The 22,881-nt window shown below is 38.8% G+C and overlaps 1 protein-coding gene across 9 annotated transcripts in view; it reads right to left on the bottom strand.

Moving 5' to 3' along the window:
• FAM189A1 (family with sequence similarity 189 member A1) overlaps positions 1-21,186 on the bottom strand; it is a 131,700-nt gene extending 110,514 nt beyond the window's left edge. For 4 of the 9 annotated variants that reach the window (XM_040569881.1, XM_040569875.1, XM_040569882.1 and 1 more), the window contains exon 1: positions 19,757-20,295. In XM_040569881.1, the coding sequence (XP_040425815.1) occupies positions 19,757-20,014 (258 nt within the window). In that variant the 5' untranslated portion in view covers positions 20,015-20,295. Of the gene's footprint in view, positions 1-15,539; positions 15,579-19,373; positions 19,714-19,756; positions 20,296-20,924 lie in introns of those variants that run through there. The other 5 variants (XM_040569873.1, XM_040569874.1, XM_040569879.1 and 2 more) reach the window with 4 other exon arrangements.
• Positions 21,187-22,881: the final 1,695 nt, after the last annotated feature.

Genomic DNA, 22,881 nt, shown 5'->3' with positions numbered 1-22,881 from the left:
TATGAATCATTTCTGCTTTACAGTACCGTAAGTCTGAGCCAAATAATTCAAAAGAGCTTGTTGAATAATATAACTTAATTAGACAGTAAACTTTCAAGGTTGCACACATCTCAGTATCAGATTAGATGAGTTCTAACAAATTCATTTGTTTTGCTTTACTTGCTAGATTATAAAAAAGCATATTCTGGAAATAAAATTTATTTAAAATAAATACTGGAAATGTCAAAATTCAGCTAAACCGTAGAAGGAATACTAACATATATGTTACCTCAATTTTAGTGAATCCCTTAGTTTTTCATTCTGGATGACTGTAGTTTTAATTTTAAGGGCGAATCTGAAGAGTTTAGATATACATTTTTGGAAAAACAATGTAAACTACCAGTAGTCAACACTCAATAACTGGAAGCACATATTGTATTTGAACTTTGTTCCAATGTTATTGCTAGTAATAATACTTCAAGCATTATTAATATAGCCAGATAAGAAAGGCAGTCTCCTAAAGCTACTTAAGCATTTCCTTAATTATAATGAAATGCTGTAAGCTGCAAGCTAGGGTATCTGCTGCATATTCTAAGGGTCATTGGTTCACCAATTATATTAGCAACACAGAAACTCATGCGACACTAGGAGCTAACCTCCCCTTTGAAAGGTTCGTAACAACACATACCAGAAATCAAAAGTAGACTAAGAGACTATATTTTCCATATCTCAAGTTTTCTGAATGGCCCACTGTGAAACACAAAAACCATCAACACCACCACAAGGTGGTGGAGCAGGGATCAATTGTGCTAATATGGAAAAGATATAAATGCCAGGTATTTTCAAAATACTATTGCATTCACTATTTTCACTAAGTAATCCAAAACTAATACAAAATGACAAAGTCAAAGAAGTTCTAAAACATATCCTACTTTCATTCTTAATCTTTCACAGAAGTTAAACTAAATATGTTGTTCATGTTTCACGTAAACTCATACCTCTTCTCATACCTGGTCTTTACATTTGCTTCTCTGTCATTTATTTAATGCTCAAGAAACCAAACCATTAACTTGCAACTGTATTATTTAGCTGCATATTAGAGCTCACATCTCTATGGAAATTTATATTTTCATGAGCACATATTATTTTAACAGACATAGAGAGTCTGTTCACATGAGGAGGTGTTGCTCGGAACCACAGGAATCTTTCCCTGAACAGCAATTCTGTACAAATCAAAGCTGTAATTATTAAACAGAGCCTTTCATTCCTAAAGTTTAAAAGAAGGCAGAGTAATTTGTTATAAGAAGGATAAGTAAAATTCAACACAATTTGTGAACAGCACCGAGACACCAATAAAATAAATTCAAGCTTGACTTACAGCATACTGCCTTTTAATTGGAATGCGTGATGTATTCGTAAGACCTAGAGAATACTGTCCGTCACAAAGTAAAATCCAAAAATACTCATTTCCAACATTCCCCTTGAACTGTGCAAATAGTTCTGAAACCACTGACAACAGTTTGTGCTCTGCCCCCCTCATTCCTGGATGCCCATTACAAGCTGGCTTTTAAAGTTCTGGATTTCAGGAACACAGATGGCATCAGCAGGCTGTAGAACATCATCTTGACCCAGTCCAAGGTTTTCTGTTTTTCAAGAAATCCTACGAATGTTATCTACAATCTCCTGAAGGATGTTAAAATGGCTACCTCATCTTAAACTCAAATTTTAGAGCACCGTCACTGGGGACAAAATCTCAGCTCAGAAATAGAACTTTATAATTTTCTGATTCATTTATTGCTAATACATTAGTAATGCAGCAGAACAGCTCCTTCTGCTCAGTCATATGCCAAAGCACTCTTCTCACCACAGGTACCAGCATGTAACTCTCAGGCAGCCAGAACAATTAACATATAACTTCATAGGCTGCAGTTTAATTTTCTAACTTTATTTCAAATATAAAAAGCAAATGTCAAAAAATAATCATCAGCCACAGCAGTTATGACTTTTCTCACATCACTAATCCTCTTGCTTTCCCCAGCTACGTGGTGCTTTTTGGCAAAGTTCCAAAAGGCAGGCTTTTTGCTAAACGGAGTGCGCCTTTTGAGTCCCTTTGGTTTACTCCTACCAGAAGAAAAATCAATATATATATTAAAAAACAACAACAACAAAAAAAAAAGCCAGGTAGGAGGGCAGAGCTAGCCTGCTGCCATTCCCAATGAGAAGGCTTCACCCGAGCAGACTGTCAACAGTCAGAGAACACAACAGGAAAAAGTGGGGAAAATTGCTGCAGAGCAGTTTAGTAGTCTGAAGCAGAAGAGAGTTTAGAAGTATGATCCTCTTGGTTTGTGCAAAGAGGAAGGAGGAGCAAGAGATTTAAGTGAAACTGAGCTGAGATGGGGGGACAGAAGTTTGAGTAAGTAGGTCTATAGGTAACTGGAGATAGAAGACGCTACTGGAAGACAAGTTCTCTGAGAGCTAGAACATCAGGAGATGCTGACTGAGGGATAGAAAATCCCGATGCTTTGGATACCTGCAGGCTCTGGGTATCAGGGACAGCTAGGTCAGGAGATGGAGACCATCACTGTTTATCCCCCACCCTAAGGAAGATCCTAAAAGACTGGCTACCTTGTCTCTTCTTCCCTCCTACCTACAGCTGCTTCAAAGTTACCTCTTGGGCCACTCCACAATGTCCTTGCCCCCGCTGTCAGGGGCATGGTAGGCTCAGAGTACTAGATTGGGAGCTGGTGTACAATCGTTGTACGATCTCGCTTCGTACATAAAATGTTTTATTCTCATTTGGCTGAGGGAAGGGAACTGTTAAATAGCTTTGTCTTCCAAGCTTCTTAGGACAGTTTGTTAAAAAAAAATAATGAAAATAAAAATCCTTCAAACATGCCACAGGCTCAAGTACCCTATTCATTCTCCAAAAACATCTTAAAACACTATTAAAAAATAGTATTATTAATCAGCAACTGTACAAATTTTTATAACTACTTCTGCAAGGTATGGTTTTTAACATGTTTTGTGTTGAAAAGGACACTGACAAGAAATGAAAGAACATCTCAAATATTAAGTCAAAAGGCAAACATTAACCTTTCCACATTTGCTACCTGAACCATGCCATCCTCAAGAGATCCCTCTGACCCCAGAATAATCACCTTCAGTCTTCAAGTAGCCCTGAGTGCCCAGCGCAGCTCCTACAATACCCTCTACCCCTGCAGCAGCCTTCCCTTTTACTTATGTGTCCCTTACTGCAGCTCAGTACTCAGATCCCTAGAGCTTTTAATTCTTACAACATTAATTTTCCTGTTTACACCGTACACATCATGTCTGAGCAGTAACTACTACTTTCATTGCATTTGGTGTTCTTTTTAAACTGTTAAAATACAGAAGCCTACTCCACATTTTAAGGTAAAAATTGCTATTACTGACATTCACTTACAATACCAGCTACACCTATGTGTACACAAACATGGGCAGCACTGGTGTGCTATGCAGAAACATGTACAGTCACTGACGAGTGAGACAACAGCCTCTCACTCTCTTCTTGCAACACCCAAACACTGACTGCAAAAATAGACAATTTCCTCCTCAGATACAATCAAAAAATCAGTTCATAAAACAAAATAAACACATTTAAGGTTCAGAAGCAGGACAGTGCACAAACTGTAGCTACTATTTTCTCTGACAAAAAGATGGTATGCCTGCTTGGATGACCTCACATATTTTCCTTCTAACTTACAACTTACTGAAAAATACAGGCAAAAATAATATACTTTTTTAAAGTATTGATCTAACTATAATACAATATATATTTTTGTGGCACAATTCTCCAAAACACCATATGAAAACACTCAATTCTGACCTTTTGCTATATTTTTCATTTCAAGTTTTACTATGGTGACCTCTGTTTTGAAGATCTTACCTTCTACATAGAAAATGAGATATTGTAGAAGTACCAAAATATAAAAAAAACAGAGTAGCTGAATCCTCAATCAAACAATAAATTATAATTACAATCACAGGATATTTAAATTTCAGGTAAGGTAATCAGCAACACTCCTGTTATTTGCTGGTACTCATGTCCTCTCTGCATCCACCTGGGAGAACTCAGGGTGACCATGCAAAGCTTGGACTGCTTGCAGGAATCCTCTATGTAACCAACAGACTAAGTTAGCTGCAGTTTTTAACTTACTCATAATATTTTTTAAAGTTTTTTTTTTCTTCTGAAAGGACACACACACACACAAAGAGAATAGTGAGTAGTACAGTTACTGATTTAAAACAAATCTTTCAGGGGTGATCTCTCCTGTAATGTCAGAATCCTGTTACATTTTCTGTTAGTATACAGATTACACATTGCACTACAAAGAATTTGATCTTCTTGGGACAGATTCTACAGAAATTTTAGGTGCGGGTTAATTTTTTTTTCTCTTTTTTTTTTTTTTTTTTTTTTTTTTTTTTTAAGAAGTTCACCAAGCTAACAAGAACAGTGAACAAAGAGATGTGAAAAAGTGACCTGGACACATAGCAACAGCAGGCCTCTCAATCTGACTTGGGAAGCACAACGCAGGCTGCTGCCTTATAAAGGAAATGTTTCTGTTCCTGTATTTAGCTGAGCCACCCAGCAGAGGAGCTGATACACAATAGTATTTATGCTGAAATCAACTCAGAAAGACATTCTTACATCCTTGCTTCCTCAGGAAATGAGAATCATGTCTCATTACATAAAAAATGAGGTTGCACTGATTGACTCAGAAGTATTTCCTACAAGATGCATTGAGGCAACATCACTCCTATCAATGCACGCAGATTAATAAACACTCCAAAGTTCTTTTTGTTTTTCAGATAAATCACAAGATGAAAGCTTTGTTTTCATAAACCAATTATTGAGCAGATAAAAGACAGAAAATTAGAAAGGGTTTTATTTCCTCTCCACAAGTTACCTTATAAAGACCAAATATTAACTGCCTTACAGCAAACACGTTACTTGTACAAAGTCACTCTCTGCTTTTGAGCTTCATGATCTAAGACCTTACCAGTCTTTGCAGACCGAAGAGATTGCATTGGGAAATGTTGCTTAGAACATTCTATATAGTAAGCTGTGTTTTTACTGCATGGTGTTTCCCATGGAATCAATGGCAGAACTCTACAGAAATAGGGAATATGTCTTCAGAACATTGGTGTCAGTTTACATCTAAATCAAAAGCAAAACAACATACAACTGTAAAACTTTGGTGTCACAGACTAAGTCTAGTTGACAGGCCACTAGCCAAGCTCCTGTAAAGGACTTCAGTGTCACTTGACTGTTTTAAACAGTCCTGATCTCAATTGCTTCATGTGGTATTCCAAGGACCTGACAAATCACTGCTAAATTCCATTGTAAAGTCTTTACACTCCGGCACCAGATGAATAATATGGTGTTTGTAAAGCATTTCAGAAAGCTCAAAATATAACATTAATGATGGCATATTAAAACAATCCCTGAGTGACAGTAGCAAAATATTAATTTAATGAAAGGAACAGAAGCCTTCATTTCTGTGATCTGCTACCCCTAGGCTGGATTTACAAACTATACTTTTTTTTTTTTTTTGGCATGACAATATTCAACTCCGTCTGTCAAAAAAAACACCGAGCCCACTCACAAGGTGCCACACCAGTTTCAGCAGGGCACAGGCACCAGAGATGTGTTTTAAAAAGCGACATCTTCCAACAAAAAAATATTCTGGTGGCACATTGTGCCAGACCAGGCCCACATGTTTCAGTATGCAATGCACTGTGCTCCAGGATCCATGATTTCTTGTTATCCCTCTGATTGTAAACTCACATAAAAAGTTAATTGCTTTAAAATGTCTCGCTGAAAAATGGCAGACAGTTAAAAGCCAGTATCTGGTACTGCCTGTGCACAAGAAATCCATCCTCACTTAATTTCATGTTCCCATATCAGAGTTGTTTTCCTCCCTGCTTAAGTTAGTCTTGCTTCCCGAAAGAAAGATTATAAATACTCAGACAATCAATCTTTGTGATAAAGAACTGTGACACCGCAGCTACCACATGCATTGTACAGCTTCTAAACCCTACAACCTGCTGCACTGCTATTTTGACATGCACAAGATTTTGAATTTGGTAGTTAACTTCCTACCTAGCAGTTTTCAGCCAGGATGACAAAATGTGTACCAATCCGGGCTGGCAGATACTCAAAGGAAAAGCAGCTTGCAATATTCTTAAATATTTTCTCATCTATCCACCAGTTCTGTAGGAAGTAACAGAATGACTTGAGCCAGGACTGGAAAGCTCAGTTACTTGATTTACAACTTGGGTAAGCCAAAGAAACCCAGTCTTTTTCTACCTCATGATCTCTAAGAGTCCGTCAGTGAGGGAAGCTTTATTCCTCAAATGAGACAGTTAAAAAGCATCCATCTAAAAAGCTACCAACGCCCTGCTACAACTCTTTTTTTCAACAAAGATGTTCTCTTATAGATAGGTTACCTACCAACATTATTGCACTCTTTTGTCATTTCACTGGCAAAAGCAGCCTCCATATAGACATCCTTGAGACCTAAGCAGCATGCATTTAAAGCACTAGTAATTGTGAAAAACCTCTAGGATTTGGTCTTTCAATGTCACTGTCACTCTTTAATACTTTCAGCTCTCCCTACACAGAACGAAGTCACTTACACGATTTAATGTTCCCCAAATATACAACCTCTCAATACCCATTTTTTTCTAATTGATCACCAATCCTTACTTCTTTGCAGTGTGTAGGAAGTACTTTTATACTTTTAACAGTAAAGAAAGCCTGAGCTATAGCTAAGCCTTCGTACTGAGCATTTTAATGAGTCAGTCTGTACAGGACATCACATTTAGTGCTTTATTAGAATTCAGTGTCAATATTTGAAGACTAAAAACATGTTTTTTTTTTCCATGCATTTAGTCATCCTTCAGAGAGACAAGTGAACTGTCTTTCTGTATGCTGTTATGGTTTGTCAGTTTTTAAGCAACCAAGCCCACCTCCACCTTCCAAAGGAAAAACTACTAACTTTTCAAATTTTGACTTTAGTTGCAATTTACTCCTAAGCCTAGTATTTTTTCAAGCAGATGAAGAAAATAAGATTGAACAATGAAAGGAGATCACATACTTAATTCTCCTATTTTGAAATCTCAACCTGCATTTTTCTGTATCCTGAAAATCACAAACTATGAGTGTGTATGCAAATATATATGTATACACACATTTGTAATACTGCTTATCCTTTAGCAAAAGGCTGTAGTTTATTCACTACTGCATACCAAATACCTTTAACATCAAAGCAAAGGGCTTTTGACTAGAAAAATATTAAATAAAGTCATTTTCTGCTACAGGTTAAGTCACACATGAGTTGAGTTCCACGGTTCCAGCTTCAAATTCATGAAGTTATTTAGAAGTATTATACAAACAGGAGAGAAAGAGTCCTTTTCTCCAAGCACAGGTATAGTAATTACTCATAGGAACAACAGAAAAAACAGAACCAGAACACATACAAGTATTCATAACTAGCAAATCTGCAGCCACAAAGCATCGCACCTACCTGTTATCAGAAGTCCTTCCAATGACAGCTGTTACACGTTTTACTGAGGGCAGCTCTAATGAGCTGCAGACAGCACAACTCCTAGAGGGCTGGGAAAGGCTAAAAAAAACTGGCTAAAACTAAAAAGGGACATGAAAGGTTTGTTCTAGAGAAAATACTAGTCCATTAGATAACAGGGAAGTTCCTTCCATGAAAGCTCACTAGCCTTTTTTTTTTTTTAAATTAAAAACATCTTGGCTTTTTCCATATATGAGAGGTATGACCAGATATTTAATACAATTAACAAATCCAGGGTAGGAATGTGAATCAGAATACGGCAAGAATACTGAGGTGAGTCATTCGAAGCAGGGCCCATGGGAACTCACAGAGCACAAAGAGGTGGCACAAACAACATCCAAATGACTACCTACCAGCTAAAGGTTTAAAAAAAAAAAGAAAAACAAGCAAATCTATGTGAGATCAGTATAGCACAGCTTGCTAAAACACAATACTCATAAGAACGATGTTTACACTGACAATTAGTGTGGGCCAACAGGACCAGAGCAACCAGGTGCTGCTGAGAAGCACCTCAGAGTAAAGAATTTCTTCCTAATATCTAATCTAAATCTCCCCTCTTTTAGTTTAAAGCTGTTACCCTTTGTCCTATCACTACACCCCCTGACACGGAGTCCCTCCCCAGCTTTCCTGCAGCCCCCTTTAGGTACTGAAGGCCACTATAAGGTCTCCCTGGAGCCTTCTCTTCTCCAGGCTGAACGGCCCCAGCTCCCTCAGCCTGTCTTCAGAGCAGAGGGGCTCCAGTCCCTTGATCATTTTGAAGTCTCAGCAAAAAAAAACCTCTCCCATCAGATCCATCTGATTGTATTAAATATGCCCAGCTACTATAGAGAAAATCCAGGTTCCGGTCCAAAGGTGGCATAACACCTAGAAAATATGATTTATAAGTAACGCTAGACAGACATGGTTTTGTTTACATCAGGTTAAAGGCTAGTGGAAGTTTTCTTGTAGGTTATAAAAAAAACAAAAATTGCTTGCTTTGTGTCCACCAAGGTTGAGTCAAAAGATCAGGCTTAACTTGCAGCAAAGATCTAAACTAGGATATACATAGGTAGCATATGAGATTGCTATTAGCACAGAAATAGGTAAGCTCTTACAGCAGTTCACTAACAGTTTACAAAGTTTGCTTTATTCCACAAATTTAGGAATACCTAAACTGAACTCATGAGGAATGCTGCAGATACAGACAGATCTCACAGTAAAGACAGAACACATGAGCTGTTAAAGTGCATTTCAGGTCTACATTTCTACAACTTTATGCTTTCTGTCATAAAAATGTATTCAATTCTTGATGTTTTACTTACATATACAGAATGTGCATCCGTATTTGTAATATTAAATTTCCTTACAAAATTGTTTATTTCAAGAACACACACAGAGTTTTCAGACACTATTACTAAGAAATTATGCTTAGAAAACCTTGCCATTCTCAGAATGCAATTTACTGCTCCTTTAGTACCTGTAAGCAGTTCTGCTTGTGCACTTACAGTGAATACGTCACAAGGAAGGTTTCTCTGTACTCCCTGTCTCCAAGTACCACAGGTATTCGCTTAGGGATTTATGCTTATAACACCCCTTTCCTAAATCCTGTGTCTTACATTGATGCCTACTGTTAAAGGCTTCTGGTCTCCCCAGTTTCTTTACCAACTAATTTGAAGGTAAAACCCAACCTAGGCCTAGAAGTCGAAATGTGCCTATCAATGAATCTCTAAATATAGAAAGACTATTGAAGGACCAGCTGGCATTTAAAAACGATGAAAGCCAAGACTGTTCTTTGGCATCAGCACTAGCTGGTGTTGCTAAGCTACTGCTGCTGCCCAGACAGTTATACACCATCAGGTTAATTTGCGCAGGCCAGTGGTCTGAAGACAGGAGGAAAAAAAAAAAAAAAAAAAGGAAAAACACACTCAAAATGCCTTTAATACCAGTAAATCTCAAATTTCACCATCTGCAACTATGAAGGGTAATACAGCTTGTGTCCATGACCAAACAACATACACATCATGAAAAAAATAGCTTTTACTGTTCTTTTAGAGTTCATATTATTTTCACTTGTGCTGTTAATTTACATGTTTGGGTTTGGTGTAACGTAATTATAATGTCAATAAGATGTTTAATGCTATCTACATGTACTTTTTCCCCATCCTTGATGCATGAATTTAGATTTTTGTCAAATGAAAAATTTGATAAAAACAAGGAGATTCTGCTTCTGTGGGCCAATTGAGACTAGCAACTGGAAAAAATCTATCAGCAAATTTGTATTTATATTTTTTGGACAGTTAAAGTTACAGCCTATGAAAATAATGTTATTTAGTATGCAATCGCTCTTTTACAATTCTCTTATGAGCTTCTGGCAGTTTCTATATTATATTAGCAGTCCTTTCATCACTGACAACACTTGTGATTTGTAGCTTCCAAATGTGAGCCTGCATTTACACTTTAAAAAGTAACCTCGCTAGCCCACGTAGCACTAGTATACTCTTGAATAAACAAGTTGTTTAAAACTTGGAGAAGAGAGTGCCAAAAAATTTTGGTTATTGCAAGCATCTTCCCTATACTGCTTTTTCACTGTCTTGATTTCATTTTTATTTAGGACATCATTTTTATGCCCTTAGAAAAGTGTGCCACTTGCACATCAGCCTTTTATCTCTGCTGATGCACAGACAAAGCTATTGGTAAAAGACAATTCTGATACCTAGAGAATCCTATTCTTCTTGTCAACACTCATTGGCAGAATAAACTTCATGACTAACGTTTCTTGCCTCTCTCATATAACTAAGCTAGAATCCTTATTAAGATCAACCACAAGGTTAATGTTTTGGGGAGTTGTTTTTCTTTGTGTTGAGTATACAACTGGTAAAAAACTATGCATGAAACATATTTGACTATTTGATAGCAAGCAATGGTTAAGAATTATCATGTAAAATTCTACAGAGATTTTTCTTTGATCAACATTTTCAGTAAACGAGCTAAATGATGAAAAGAGCAGCAATGGAAAGGATCAGAGATCTACATAAAATGATAAAAAGACTGCAGGTGTTTAATTTACTGACTGAAGGGACACTCAGTAGCTGCCTTCAAGTATACAGGAAGTTGTTGTGAAATAATAAACCATATTCCAATGTCCACTGAGAACAGAAGACGAAATAATGGGGTTTAATGGTACAAAGGGATGCTTCAAGAAATAAGTAAATGGTTTTCAAAACAGGGATAGTTAACAACTGGAACAGACTATCAACAACAAATAATAATTAAAAAAAAAAAGTACCTGCCCAGACTGGTCAGAACATATGTGATGCTAATCCTAGGAAGAGTAACATAACAGATCAAAAAGTCAACAACCACAGGCAAAGATACCAAAGATGACGTCAAAAGGCATATGCACAGGACAAGAGCTAAAAGCTTAGGCAACCTGAGAAAATCAGCAATGCATTGCTCCTGGATTCTCAACACAGGGACTGGGGACTGCTACAGTCATTGACGAGAAAGCCAAAAAATGGGATATTCTTCCATAATGAAAAAGCATTTTCCAGCTCCCACTAACCTTTTTGCCTGAAAAATTAACCTCCAATTTGTAGAGAAAAATACCATGAGCAGTCCACTCTTAAAAGATCAGCTGTTAGCTTACGTAGTTTTAGTAACCTCCAATAAATAAATAAATGTGCAGAAATTATTTTTAAATTTAAGAAGGTTACTTCTACATACTTATAATTCCCCACAGGATTATAAATGGCAAAACTATACATCTACTAATGCTATGATTATAATCCTAGGTTTGAATGACAATATTCCTTGCATTATCTGTTAATACTTTCCCTAAGCTTTACTATAGATCACTGAAATCAATAAATTCACTGTCTCTGTAACATATTAGTTATTTTTAAAACATACAGAGAGGTTATACTAGAAAAAGTTTTCCTGTATCAGACAAAGAAGGTCAAGAACTCATGACTATTATGATTATTACAGCTCCCTCAGCGCATCTGTACAACCTTGTAATCCAACGGTACAGCCTATTTATGGCTTTGTAAAACAACAGATCACCACTTGTCAGATGTTGAAATACAGAAGGAGCAGATTACAGAAGGAGCACATTTCTTCAGGAAGTACTTTTGGGACTAAGGAGGTGTGATCCTGTCTGAGAAGGTACATATTCTCATCTTCCCATTCCTGAGGCATTTCAAATAGCAGCTGGGGGAGCAAATATTTCTCCCAGGTAACTGATATAAGCCTCCTTTCACAGACACCAAATATACTGATTTTAATACTAAAAATACATTGGATGGTTTTGCACTGAAATTATCAAGAAGTTGATGACTGCTTCTGAGAAATCCACTTTCAAAACAGCTACATCAGGTATCTTTTTCTGCTAGAGACCCTCCCTCTTTTCTAGTATACAAGCCTACCTTTTCTTTTTCAGCCTATTTCTTGGTAGTTTAATTAGAAAATCATGGCACCCTTTTTCAAAGCTACATTTGTAAAATTAGAAATTCACTATCCATCTTCTTCAGAAAAAAAGATAATTAAAAATTACTTCATACAAAGCATCATTTTATGTATTTATACCACCAAACCTCTTATTTCCACAAGAGCCTACTGATTATATTAATAATTGTGCATTATTGTTAAGCCGTAGGCTCCTCGTGGGCATTTAACAAATATAATTACAGTGACTGTTGAATTTTCTGCTTCCTGGAAGCAGAACACAAAGGATCATATTATTTTTTCACTGTAAGACTTTCACATCTTATTCACCTTTAGCACTTTCTATGGCATGTGTGATGGTAGAACTTCACATCCATCTGCTTCCGTTTCTTGCAGGATTGCCTATAAAGTAGGAGTCGATATAACTCTTAAAACACAGAACCGGTGTCTGGTTGCTCTTAAATCATACAAGGGAAACAAGATGCATGGTTGAACATCTTTCTAACAGGTAAGAACTCACGTTTACTGCACCTGGTAACTTTGTTAGATGCTGCTGGTATTTGACAGCTTTTGTCAGCTGACTGCTTGCTTAAGAGTTAACTTACTGGCCAAATGATTTCAACAGTTTCAGCGTTTCTATACCATTTCACCCAAAATTCTTTTGCAAAAAAACATGCTCTTAATATTGGTCCAATCTACTTTCTTAAAACTCTGGAGAAGGATTACATCAACAACAGCCCAAAAAACTTTTGTCTGAAATACTTAATTCTGAAGCACTTATAGTACAGGCAAAGGAGGCATTCTTTGCTTTAAATTCTTTAATGTTATACCGTCAACATGCTGAAGCAAGACACCAGAATTATTCCCAGATGTCCCTAAATTATGGAAATATAACTTAAAAATCTGTCTCAAATTAAAAAAAACTCAAATGTCTACTGAAATGCAGTAATGGGCTAGAGCCCAAATTCTCAAAAAAAGACGGCCTAAATGGGCTGATTTTTTTAGAATTCGGACTGTAGCCCATTACTACATTTTAGTATAGCATTCAATTTCGCATCAGATTTTTTTCTGATTACAGTACAGTGGGTGCAAAGAAATACATTCTTTAGGGACTCTCATACAGTTCCTAACTATAAACAAACAAAAAAAAATCAAAGTAATTCCTATTTTCCAGGACCTCTAGATTTAACCAGATGTAGACATTTTTAGATAGGAAAACTCCATTCTTCACAGACCTATTTTCATGGATGTTATATAAATCATAACAGTTGTGGATGAAGGGAAGAAATTGTCAGAATACCAAAAAAATAACCACCACCTCCAAAATAAGAATATCGTTTCTTACAGGAATATTAGAGATTGAAAAGTAACTGCCTTTCTCAGTCTGACTCCTCTTTTGCCCATTACTACTTATCTTTGATTTTCAAAATTGGTTAATTAACCAGACAGTTAAAGATAATTACTTGTGTACTTTTGGAACCAAAACAGCTGATCCACAGAAAACGTCAAGTTAACCTCAAACAATTCATTCTGTAAGGGAAGCTTTTTAACTGTCAGGACACAAGAGGGAACTGTCAAGTGGAAGGACGTCTACAGTGCATCTAGTGCTGAATACTAGTTCCGTAAGCAGAAATGTACTGCTTCTAAAGTTCAATGTTAGAAAATGGTTTTGCTCCCCTGTTCCAATTACCTTACATTCACAAACAAATGAAGGATATGCTGGAAAACTATAGACAACCCTCATCTAGAGCTGACAGGCATTGTCACTGGGGATTTCTTTTCCTAATAGCTGGATTGATATTTAGGCTTTCAGACATTTTCTTCATAGTAAGTTACGTGAAGGAAGATAAGCGCACAATGTAGGTTAAGAAACATGAGAACACGGTCTTTGGTAGACATCAAAATGGCATTTTGATGTTGATTTTACTTATCTGTATAACATTTTATTGTTTGTACTGTCACTACTGCTTTTACAGTAAAGGTTCCTTTCCATTCAAAGGACAATTATTACATACTAATAGGAGTTAGTCTGTCAAATCACAGTGAGTTCTTTAAGAGCTCAAAGGAAAAACTGCACTGACTATTTATACTACTTAGGTAGCCAAGAACTTATTTACTGAATAAGCATGAACTTCAGAAATAGATACTAATACTTTTAATATCATTGCTAGTTACTGCATACTGTAATGATATTTCACGGGAACCCAAAATACTGTCTGATGGTTAAGCTTCATTTCAAATCTATGACTTACCTGATTTCATGAGGAAGGTGGAAAAAATTTAAGGAAATGAATAGGCCCAGATTAATCCCTGTTATACAAACTGAAATAAGGCAAGAGGTATGGCTTTCAAGTACTCTTCTAAAAGGCTAAATTCTCTTCTGCCAAAACAAACATGAAGGGCTGGGCATATGAAGGACTTCAGCCTGTACATTCAATCTTAATCCTACCTCCCACAGCAACATTACTAATGTCCTTCTGAAAGGACAGCCATTCCTGGTACACTTCCAACCTTCCTTAATAAGGAGCAACATGGCAAAGATGTCAACACTTTAACCAACCTGCACAATGTTATCTGGGAAACGAAGTGCACCAGCCATCCCATCTGTCCTCTCCTCCAGTCCCCACTATTCTCTCCTGGTACCATGCAGCAGGCTATCTGGTAGCAGTGTTGTAGACGTGTCAGAGGCACCATGTGATACAGCTCTAAGAAAACTCCTATATGCACACAGTGATAATGTGGACTCATGGGCATGAGCTTGTTATTTTATAGGCATTTCTTCATTTTTATTGTGCTTTCTAGCTTGTTCTACTTTTAAAATGTTATTTTAAGCATGAAATTTATAACATTCAGATGCATTTAAATAACCACGCAATCCCCAAAACAACTTTCTTCAAGCATCCTTTATAACCAAATATTTGTGGCTACAACTCTGAGAAATACTCTTCTTTGACGCCCCCTTTTGTTCTTGACTTGTAATTAAAACGTATTTCACATGAAAGAGTATCTATTAAAAAGTACTGTAAAACCAAAAAAAATCAAATCTAACACATTTTGAGTTAATATTGCTCTTTCAGAAAGTAATTGTGAAGGCAGAAAGGAGTACAAAGGCATCCATTTGGGTTAAGAGAGAAGCTGACCAATGCATATTCCTGATTCTTATCATTTACAGGATACAACCTTTCAGAAACTAAATACCTTCTCAGCTGCCAGCACTTCTGTAGAAGCAACCAAGTGGAAACAGTTACTTTTCATGTGGGGATCCCATATTTGCATTAGGAGTTTATTAAATACATTTTGGCTTTACGATAACAAACATCAAAATCGAAGCTTCCCACAGAATATTTAAATGGCCTTTCACCATAGGGAAAAACGCAAAGAGTTAAGGCAGTAGCTTGGCAGTCAGGATCACCTGAGAAGTGTGAGTCAGGTTCAGCTCCCTTCACACAGACACAAACACAGGACTTGAGCCTTTGCTTCCTTCACCCCTCACATTCCATAAACGCTACTCACCTAGCTATATAGCTGCATTCAATTTTTATAATCTCATTTTTCACAGATTTCCAAAAGGTATTGGAATTAGCCCCTGGAAAGATGAAGAGATGAAGTTTGTTTGAACCACTGCTACTTTCAGTATACAATAAAACCACTTACTACCAGCCTTATTTTCAGAATAACAAAGCAGCCAGCATGCTGCCCAGATGTTCAAAGCACTAGTTTAAAGAGCATGTCTTAGAATGTTCTTGATGGTTGTTTACAGAGACAGAATCTGAAAACCTCCTACTTTAGTAGTTGACCAACAAATGCTTTCACTACTGTAATAGAAGAAAACCATTCAATTAAACTTCTATGCTAGAACAACAAACAGTCCAATGCATAATGGGGACAAAAGTACTTGCGTTTATCATTGATAAAGTTACTCTGACCATTGGCTGTGTACTATCAATGCCAAAATAATACCTTTAATTTTGATTTTTCTTTTAACTAAAAGGTAGTCTTTTTATAGGAGGCCAACTACAAAAATCTTTTTTAAAAACGTAAAAATAACGAATACAGAGAAGTAAATACAAGTTTCTTCTATGAAGAGTGAACGTGACATTGAAGCTACATGTTCATTATCCCCCAGCATCTCTGGATAAAACACATTCAATTTAAAAGCACCTGTTTTTTTTACCTCACCCAACAACGAAGGCTTATCTGAAATCCTCAGACTAAGCAACGCTCCTTTCTGCTACAAACAGTAGCGAAACCAAACTCGTAAACAAATTATATCCTCCACATTAATATAATTTTGTTGATACAGACTCTCGATAGGTGACAGAATTAACAGAATGGTACAATGAGGATAACTACCTGTTTACTAACTACTTACTTACTATGTTACACATGATGATGGCATTAGAAAGGATGAAAGTTGATACTCAAAACCAAAGGCAAACTTGTATACTTTTATTTTATAAATTAGACATTAAGTTCAAGCTTGTAGCTATAGCTTTATCTGTGTTTAAATCAGTGTCGTAAAAATCAGAACTCCAAAAGTTACCATTCTGTTTACCTCGTCCAAGCAAAAAAATACATGTGCCTAGAAGCACTTACAATAAAAAAGTTTCTAATTTTTCTCTAGATACAATAAAAATCAACCCTGAATTTAAAATATTGTAAATTTTTTAAATCAGTCCATCTAAAAACTTTTCATCACAAGTGATGTTCCAGTAATTCAGAGCAGTGTTTCTAATTTACCACAATTTAGTTCTGCAATATATCACATTTTTTTAACTCAAAACCATCACACAGACTAAAGAAACATGACTAACCTTATTTCTATATGCAAATGCCACACACACACAAGAACAAGTTTAACCCTTTGATGCACTGTATAGCAACTCCAACAATTTCAGGGCTCTTTGTTTAAGAAGTATACCATATTTATATAGAGTTAAGTTAGAAAAAAAGGAAGCTTTGGGAGAGGGAGAGAGAGGCAGGTGCAAATAGAATTCTCCACTTTATTTTTATATAAATACACTACTGAAATTGTTATCCCTATTTTCAGACAGCTCGTCCTTTATGGAGCCCTATTATCTCTTTTGTCCTTTGATTCCAAAAGGCACAGGAGCAAGCAGAAAAATGAATTGAGAAAGAATAGCCAATTAAGCATGATAATTCACAACTCATTTCTTCAATAACTTGCAACATACAACTAAAATAGAGATGCACTAAGTTCAGCAGCTACGAATGACTGGATAATTGACCTTGAAAATTCCCACTTCAACTAAGCTACTTATCTCTTCCAAACTTTCATAGTAAACTCTAACTGTTCCACACAGCTACACAACATACTAAGAAGCAACAAAAGCTCATTTGCCTCCTGAAACAAATATTGCTGGCTTCTGTGGATCTGCTGTTTTCCAGTGCTCTGAAGATGAGAAATCTCAAGGTTTGTCCTGGCCCAAGAGTCCCCAGGAGCTTACCAGTAGCCATTTTACTGTGAATAGTTCAAAGAACAGAGAAAGAAACTCTTGCCTTCTTGTTAATTGTTTCTCTTTTCAGCTGTCCAATGTGCTATTGTTTCCATTTGGATATGGAACAACATTTTCACCCAGGAACATACTGTTTCAAAGCCCTGCCTCGCCATGAACTCCAGAGAAGGTACACAGAATGTAGCCCAAGTTTCTTATTCCTTGTGATTAACGATGCTCATCATCTCCTCTCATATGCCAACACCACAGGTTCAACAGGCACCTAGCAACAGGTTTTAACAGTGTCATTAAATCTTTTTTTCCCCCATCATATATTATTGTTGTGATATACAAATCAAGAACACCAAGACAAATTAATAATGATCAATAACCTAAAGAAAACACCTTGCAGTTCTTGAGACTATTATGAAGGCAAGTCCATGCAAGCCCAACACAGGCATTTATCAAGCCCATGTTGCCTACCCAACAGCAGGATGTACATTTCTAATGAGTAAAAACAACAGTGTGTCACACACACCACCAGAAAGAGTTTAAGGTTGCTACTTTACCATCAAACAACTCAATTATTTGTTTCTAATGGGAAAAATAAAAGCAGCTTGAAGGGAGTGAACATTTATGCCTGGCAACAGGAAAAGGACTCTTTATATTAGTATTTACTGCTCTCTCAAGTTACTTACCTCATCCTTCGTTATTTCTCTAGCTGTATTTTCCAGAGGGTACCTTAACACCTTCACTCTTCCACAGTGATATTCTTCATTAGTAAGCAACCACAGTTAATTTTTGTTGAACTCACTAAATACCTCAGAAGGCTTTTAGAAAACACTGTATAAATGAATAAGCCTCCAAAAGTTCTTTGGGGCACACCATATTTTAAAACAACTGTATTATTACCTTATTTCTTAGGACTGAGAGAAAAAAGTGGTTAGGACAGAAGTATTGCTCTTCTCCCTATCTGATAATTTAATCTGTAAGGCAGAATTGTGTATAAAAATGGTAAGTTTTCAATTAAGGAAATAAGGCTTTCCAGCAGTCTTCCACTACTTCCCCTTACTTTTTGTGCCTTCCACCAATTCCCACCACACGCATCCATCAATCATGGCTTTCTTCTCTATTGTTTTTGCTGAGCAAATAACAATCATGAAATCAAATTGGAAAACATACTTTTCTATGGTTTATATAGCAAAGAGAAAAGCAGAAGGTATCCAAAATTGCAAGATGAGGAACAGTGTACCTCACAGCATACTGATAACCCCCAAAAGTCTCTTTTCATAAACATTATGCGATCAAGGGAAAATAAACTATTATTGAATAAGCTGTGCTTGCTGGAACACACAATCAGTTGTGTACATTCCAGCTTGGTCTGTCAAGATAAGAAACCAAATCTACCTCAGCTCTGCTGTTTTCTTAGCACATTAACATGTAAGAATCAGATCCTTAATTCACACCTCATCATGACGAATCTTGCAGAAATCCCGACTCATAAGAATGCAGTTACTACGATATCAAGGCTACTAGTAAAAACTGGTATTTCTTCTCAAGTTTACAGAAAATCATAGAGAAACTGAGAAAAATACCTAAACAATTAACCCAGAACTACTCTTCTGTTTTGAAATACCTGAAAAAAATAAGTAACGTGCTGTATCTGAACATATTAAGCAGGGATTTCTGAAATTGCACCATTTCTGCCACACACTTCAAAGCGCATAACCCAAATCACTTATCTAACACTTGGGGTTTCTAATGAGCGCTCACAAAACTGAAAACACTCCAGTCTGTTAAAAGAACTGAGAAGACATACTTGAAATGAATTAAGCGTTTACGTTACGTTATATTAGGTAACCCTTCACCAGAAGCTCGCAAAGTTGGTTACCTGCCCCCTCACAAAACGCCTGTGTCTTCGCAACCCCATTGTGACAGGAACTTTCCCCGAGCAGAGTCCCGCCGGCACCCCGCACCTGCCGGCACGGCCGGGCTACCCGGGGCCGGGGCAATGTCAGGGCCCGACGGCTCCTGCCCTCAGCGCGGCCCAGGGGCAGCCGGCAGCGGGCTGCTCCGTGCCGCCAAGGCAGCTCCCGCCGAGCCATCCCCCCCCCGCCTCACAGCTGCGACAATTTCGGAAGCGCCGGTGCCGGGGTAGGGGGAAGGCGCCTCGCCCTCCGGAGGACTCGCAGCCCTCCCTCAGCGCTGCCGCTGGGCCCGGTGCTCGCCCCCCTCACCTGACCTCGCCACACCTCACCGCCCCTCACGACTCACCGAGAAGCCGGCCCAGAAGGGGCAGGAGTGGCGGACGCGGGCCGAGGTGGTGAGCGCCAGGGCAGCGAAGCTGACGGCCACGATGAGGCAGCCGAGCGCCATCTGCGTGACCCCCAAGGCCAGCATGGCCCGCGAGCGGGCGCGGTGCTGCCGCAGGCGGGACAGGCTGCGGGACAGCGCGGCGGGGCTCAGCGAGCGCGACCCGCCGGGGGGGCCCGCCGCCGGCCCCCCGCCGCCTCCGCCGCCGCCCAGCGGCATCCTCCAGGGGGCCCCTCACGGCGAGGCCGGCCGGCGCCGCCTCCCGCCGCCCCACGCCGGGCAGCCGCGACTCATGGAGGAGGAGCAGCCCCGGGCACCGGGGCGACCCCCGCGGGCACGGCCCGGCACGGCCCGGCCGGAGAGGGGCGGCTGCCACCTTCTCCTCTCCCCGCTGCCCGGGCGGGGGCGGCTCGCCTGCGGGCCCGGCGCCCACACACGCCGGGGAGGGGGAGCCCGAGCCCGACCCCGCGCTCCGTCCCGCTCCGCCCGCCTCGCCCGGGGAGGAGAAGCGAAGGGAGGGGAAGGGAGGCGAGGCCGAGGAGGCAGGGGGAGGGCTGCCAGCGGCCAATGGCGGCGGGAGGCGGCGGGCGGGGGGCGAGGCCCAGGCCCCCCATGCCCGGCGGAGCGGTGGCGAAAAGCAGAGCCGGACAGAGGGGGAAGCGCTGCAGCCGTTTTTGTTTGGCTGCAGTTTACACCTAAGCCTCCGCCTGCAGCACGGGTGGTACCAGAAACACAGGGGCTGCCGCACCTGGCCGCGATCGGTCCGAACTTCCCTGCCCTGCCCCTGCCCAGCACCGCCGGCTGCTCCCATCACCTCAGGCACGTTTAGAGGGGGCCTGCTGCAGGAGGGAAGGCTGCTCAGTGCTCAGGAGGGGAGTCCGGGAATAACCTGGAGGCAGTTCAGATCTAGGCCTAGCTCTGAAAATAAATAAATAAATAAAAAACCACCACCACGGTACCAGTATACATGTGGTAGTAAAACTAGCCCAAGGTAGATGCCACTGTAGCACCCTAATCAGCTTACAGTAGTATCATTGTTGTGTACAGCAGTTAGTATCCCTAGCCTGCATACCTATAATACTACTGTATTCAGACAAAAAAATTGCGAACACATATAAATGAGACTTACATGTTTGTTCATGATGTCCTTTCTCTTGTCTTTAAGAAGTGTTCGTTGCATGAAGTATCTTGTTTGTTGAAAAGGTAGCTGGGAAGTGCACTTTGACAATAGCTTCAAAGGTTAAGTCCCCTCTTTTATCATAACATTCAAATATTTTGCTGTAACAGAAAAACAAAGCTTGCTGCTTTTAAGTTAAATCACTCCCTATGCCACAAAACCAGCAGACAGAGCAGATAATATTGCTAGCATCCCAAACGGGGGTAGAATGCTGCTCCAGCACATGTGCAAGTAGCATTTTAATCAGTTCCTAAAAGCACCTGACGAAACTCCACATGGAAGACAGGTGTTTTGCTACAACTTCTTATTCTAATGCAGAATAGTACTAAATTAATACTACTTATGTAATCAAAAGAAGAGTTAGCATAGAATGTCTTAGTTTCTCAGTCTGGGCATGAGAAGAATGGGATCAGTTAGGAAACAAACATACATTTCTGCCCCTATCAGTATTCCTGACTTGACTGCAGACTCTCAGGTGGGAACGCTACATCACACCTGAACATTCAGGTGGAACATATAAGATGAAGAGAGAGAAAGATGAATGTTGATAGATCACACTGAATTTTGGTTTGTACCAACTCACACTAATTAAAAAAAACAGTACACAATTAGAGCTGTTTTCTGTCCAACATTGGAAACACTATTTCAAAATATGCATTTCAAAGTAGAGGAAGACAGTGCTGTAATATTCTGCCAAAGCAAAAAGGGCTAGCAAAACCAAACCAAACCAAACCCCAGAACTAAATTGAACCTGTGCAGTCATCATTCCCCCAACCAGCCAAAAATGCTTAAGGCTATTTCAACAGAAGGACAATTAGAAGCTTATAAAGAATAAATGCATTTAAACCTCTATGTGGGTGCTCTCATTCAGGAGTAAAATGGCTCTAGGGTTTGGGGAAATTAGGACACATTACACTAGGGTGTGAATTTACATCTCACTAACTCCCTGTGCTGATACTGTTGTATGCATTAAGTATAAAGCAATTTACTTTAATCTCCAAGGACTTTAACTGGCATACACAAAAGACTCCACATTTGTGATGGCACCAGAGGAGGATCTGCTATTGCAAGTCTGCAAGTCAACGGCTCATCTAGTGTCTGTGAACTACACCTGTGGGTAAATGTAGGTAATCACTGTATATTGCTTCCAATATGGCAAACTAAAGCTATCAGACAACTACAACTATTTTGGCTTCCAGTAGGAGGCCTCAGGAGTTTAAAATATTGAACTTCTTCATGCTAGCTTTACATCTTGTTCACTTTAGTTTTTCCTGAGCATTCAGGTGTAGATAGATATTGTCCAAGGTGTGAGTTAGCTCTGGATACACTTATTGGGTTTCTCTGAAGGCTCTCAGTTACTGGATTTGATTCCAAATGATTTGAGAGTAGGGTGGAAAGCGTTATCGTCCACATATTTCAATGGTATTATTTTGCTGAAGATTTTTGATACTTTCATAGAAATTTTCATTTCTGTATCCTTGATTATAATTGAAAGTGGGATGCAGTACTAAAATTCCTTTCAGAACTATAGATAAATAAAAATAATAAAAGATTTGTGGTAGCCATGTTTACATTTAAACACTATACTTTTTTTTTTTTTAATTAAAAAGATCATTTTCTGAAGGCACGCACAAGGGCACTACCTATCAAATGTTTTTATTAGTTGATTAAAAAATATCAAAACTCAGGGGCGAGCATGATAATTATCCTATTTCTATGATTTGTCTCATTACTGTCAGTCTTTACTAGTCCCAGCCAGGTTCAAGCCTTGTACTAGGACTACATTCATGGATTTAAGTTTGTATTTATTCTGCTTCACTTTCAATGCTAGTGAATTTCATGCATCTTTGTCTCTGCAATTGTTATTTGAAGTCCTTTAAGTATATGGTATTTTCAAGTATGACAAAAA

This window comes from Cygnus olor, chromosome 11 (assembly GCF_009769625.2).
Source record: "Cygnus olor isolate bCygOlo1 chromosome 11, bCygOlo1.pri.v2, whole genome shotgun sequence".
Classification (NCBI taxonomy): Eukaryota; Metazoa; Chordata; class Aves; order Anseriformes; family Anatidae; genus Cygnus; species Cygnus olor.
The sequence above is the reverse complement of the archived record's forward strand: the minus strand, read 5'-3'. Positions and strand labels throughout refer to the sequence as shown.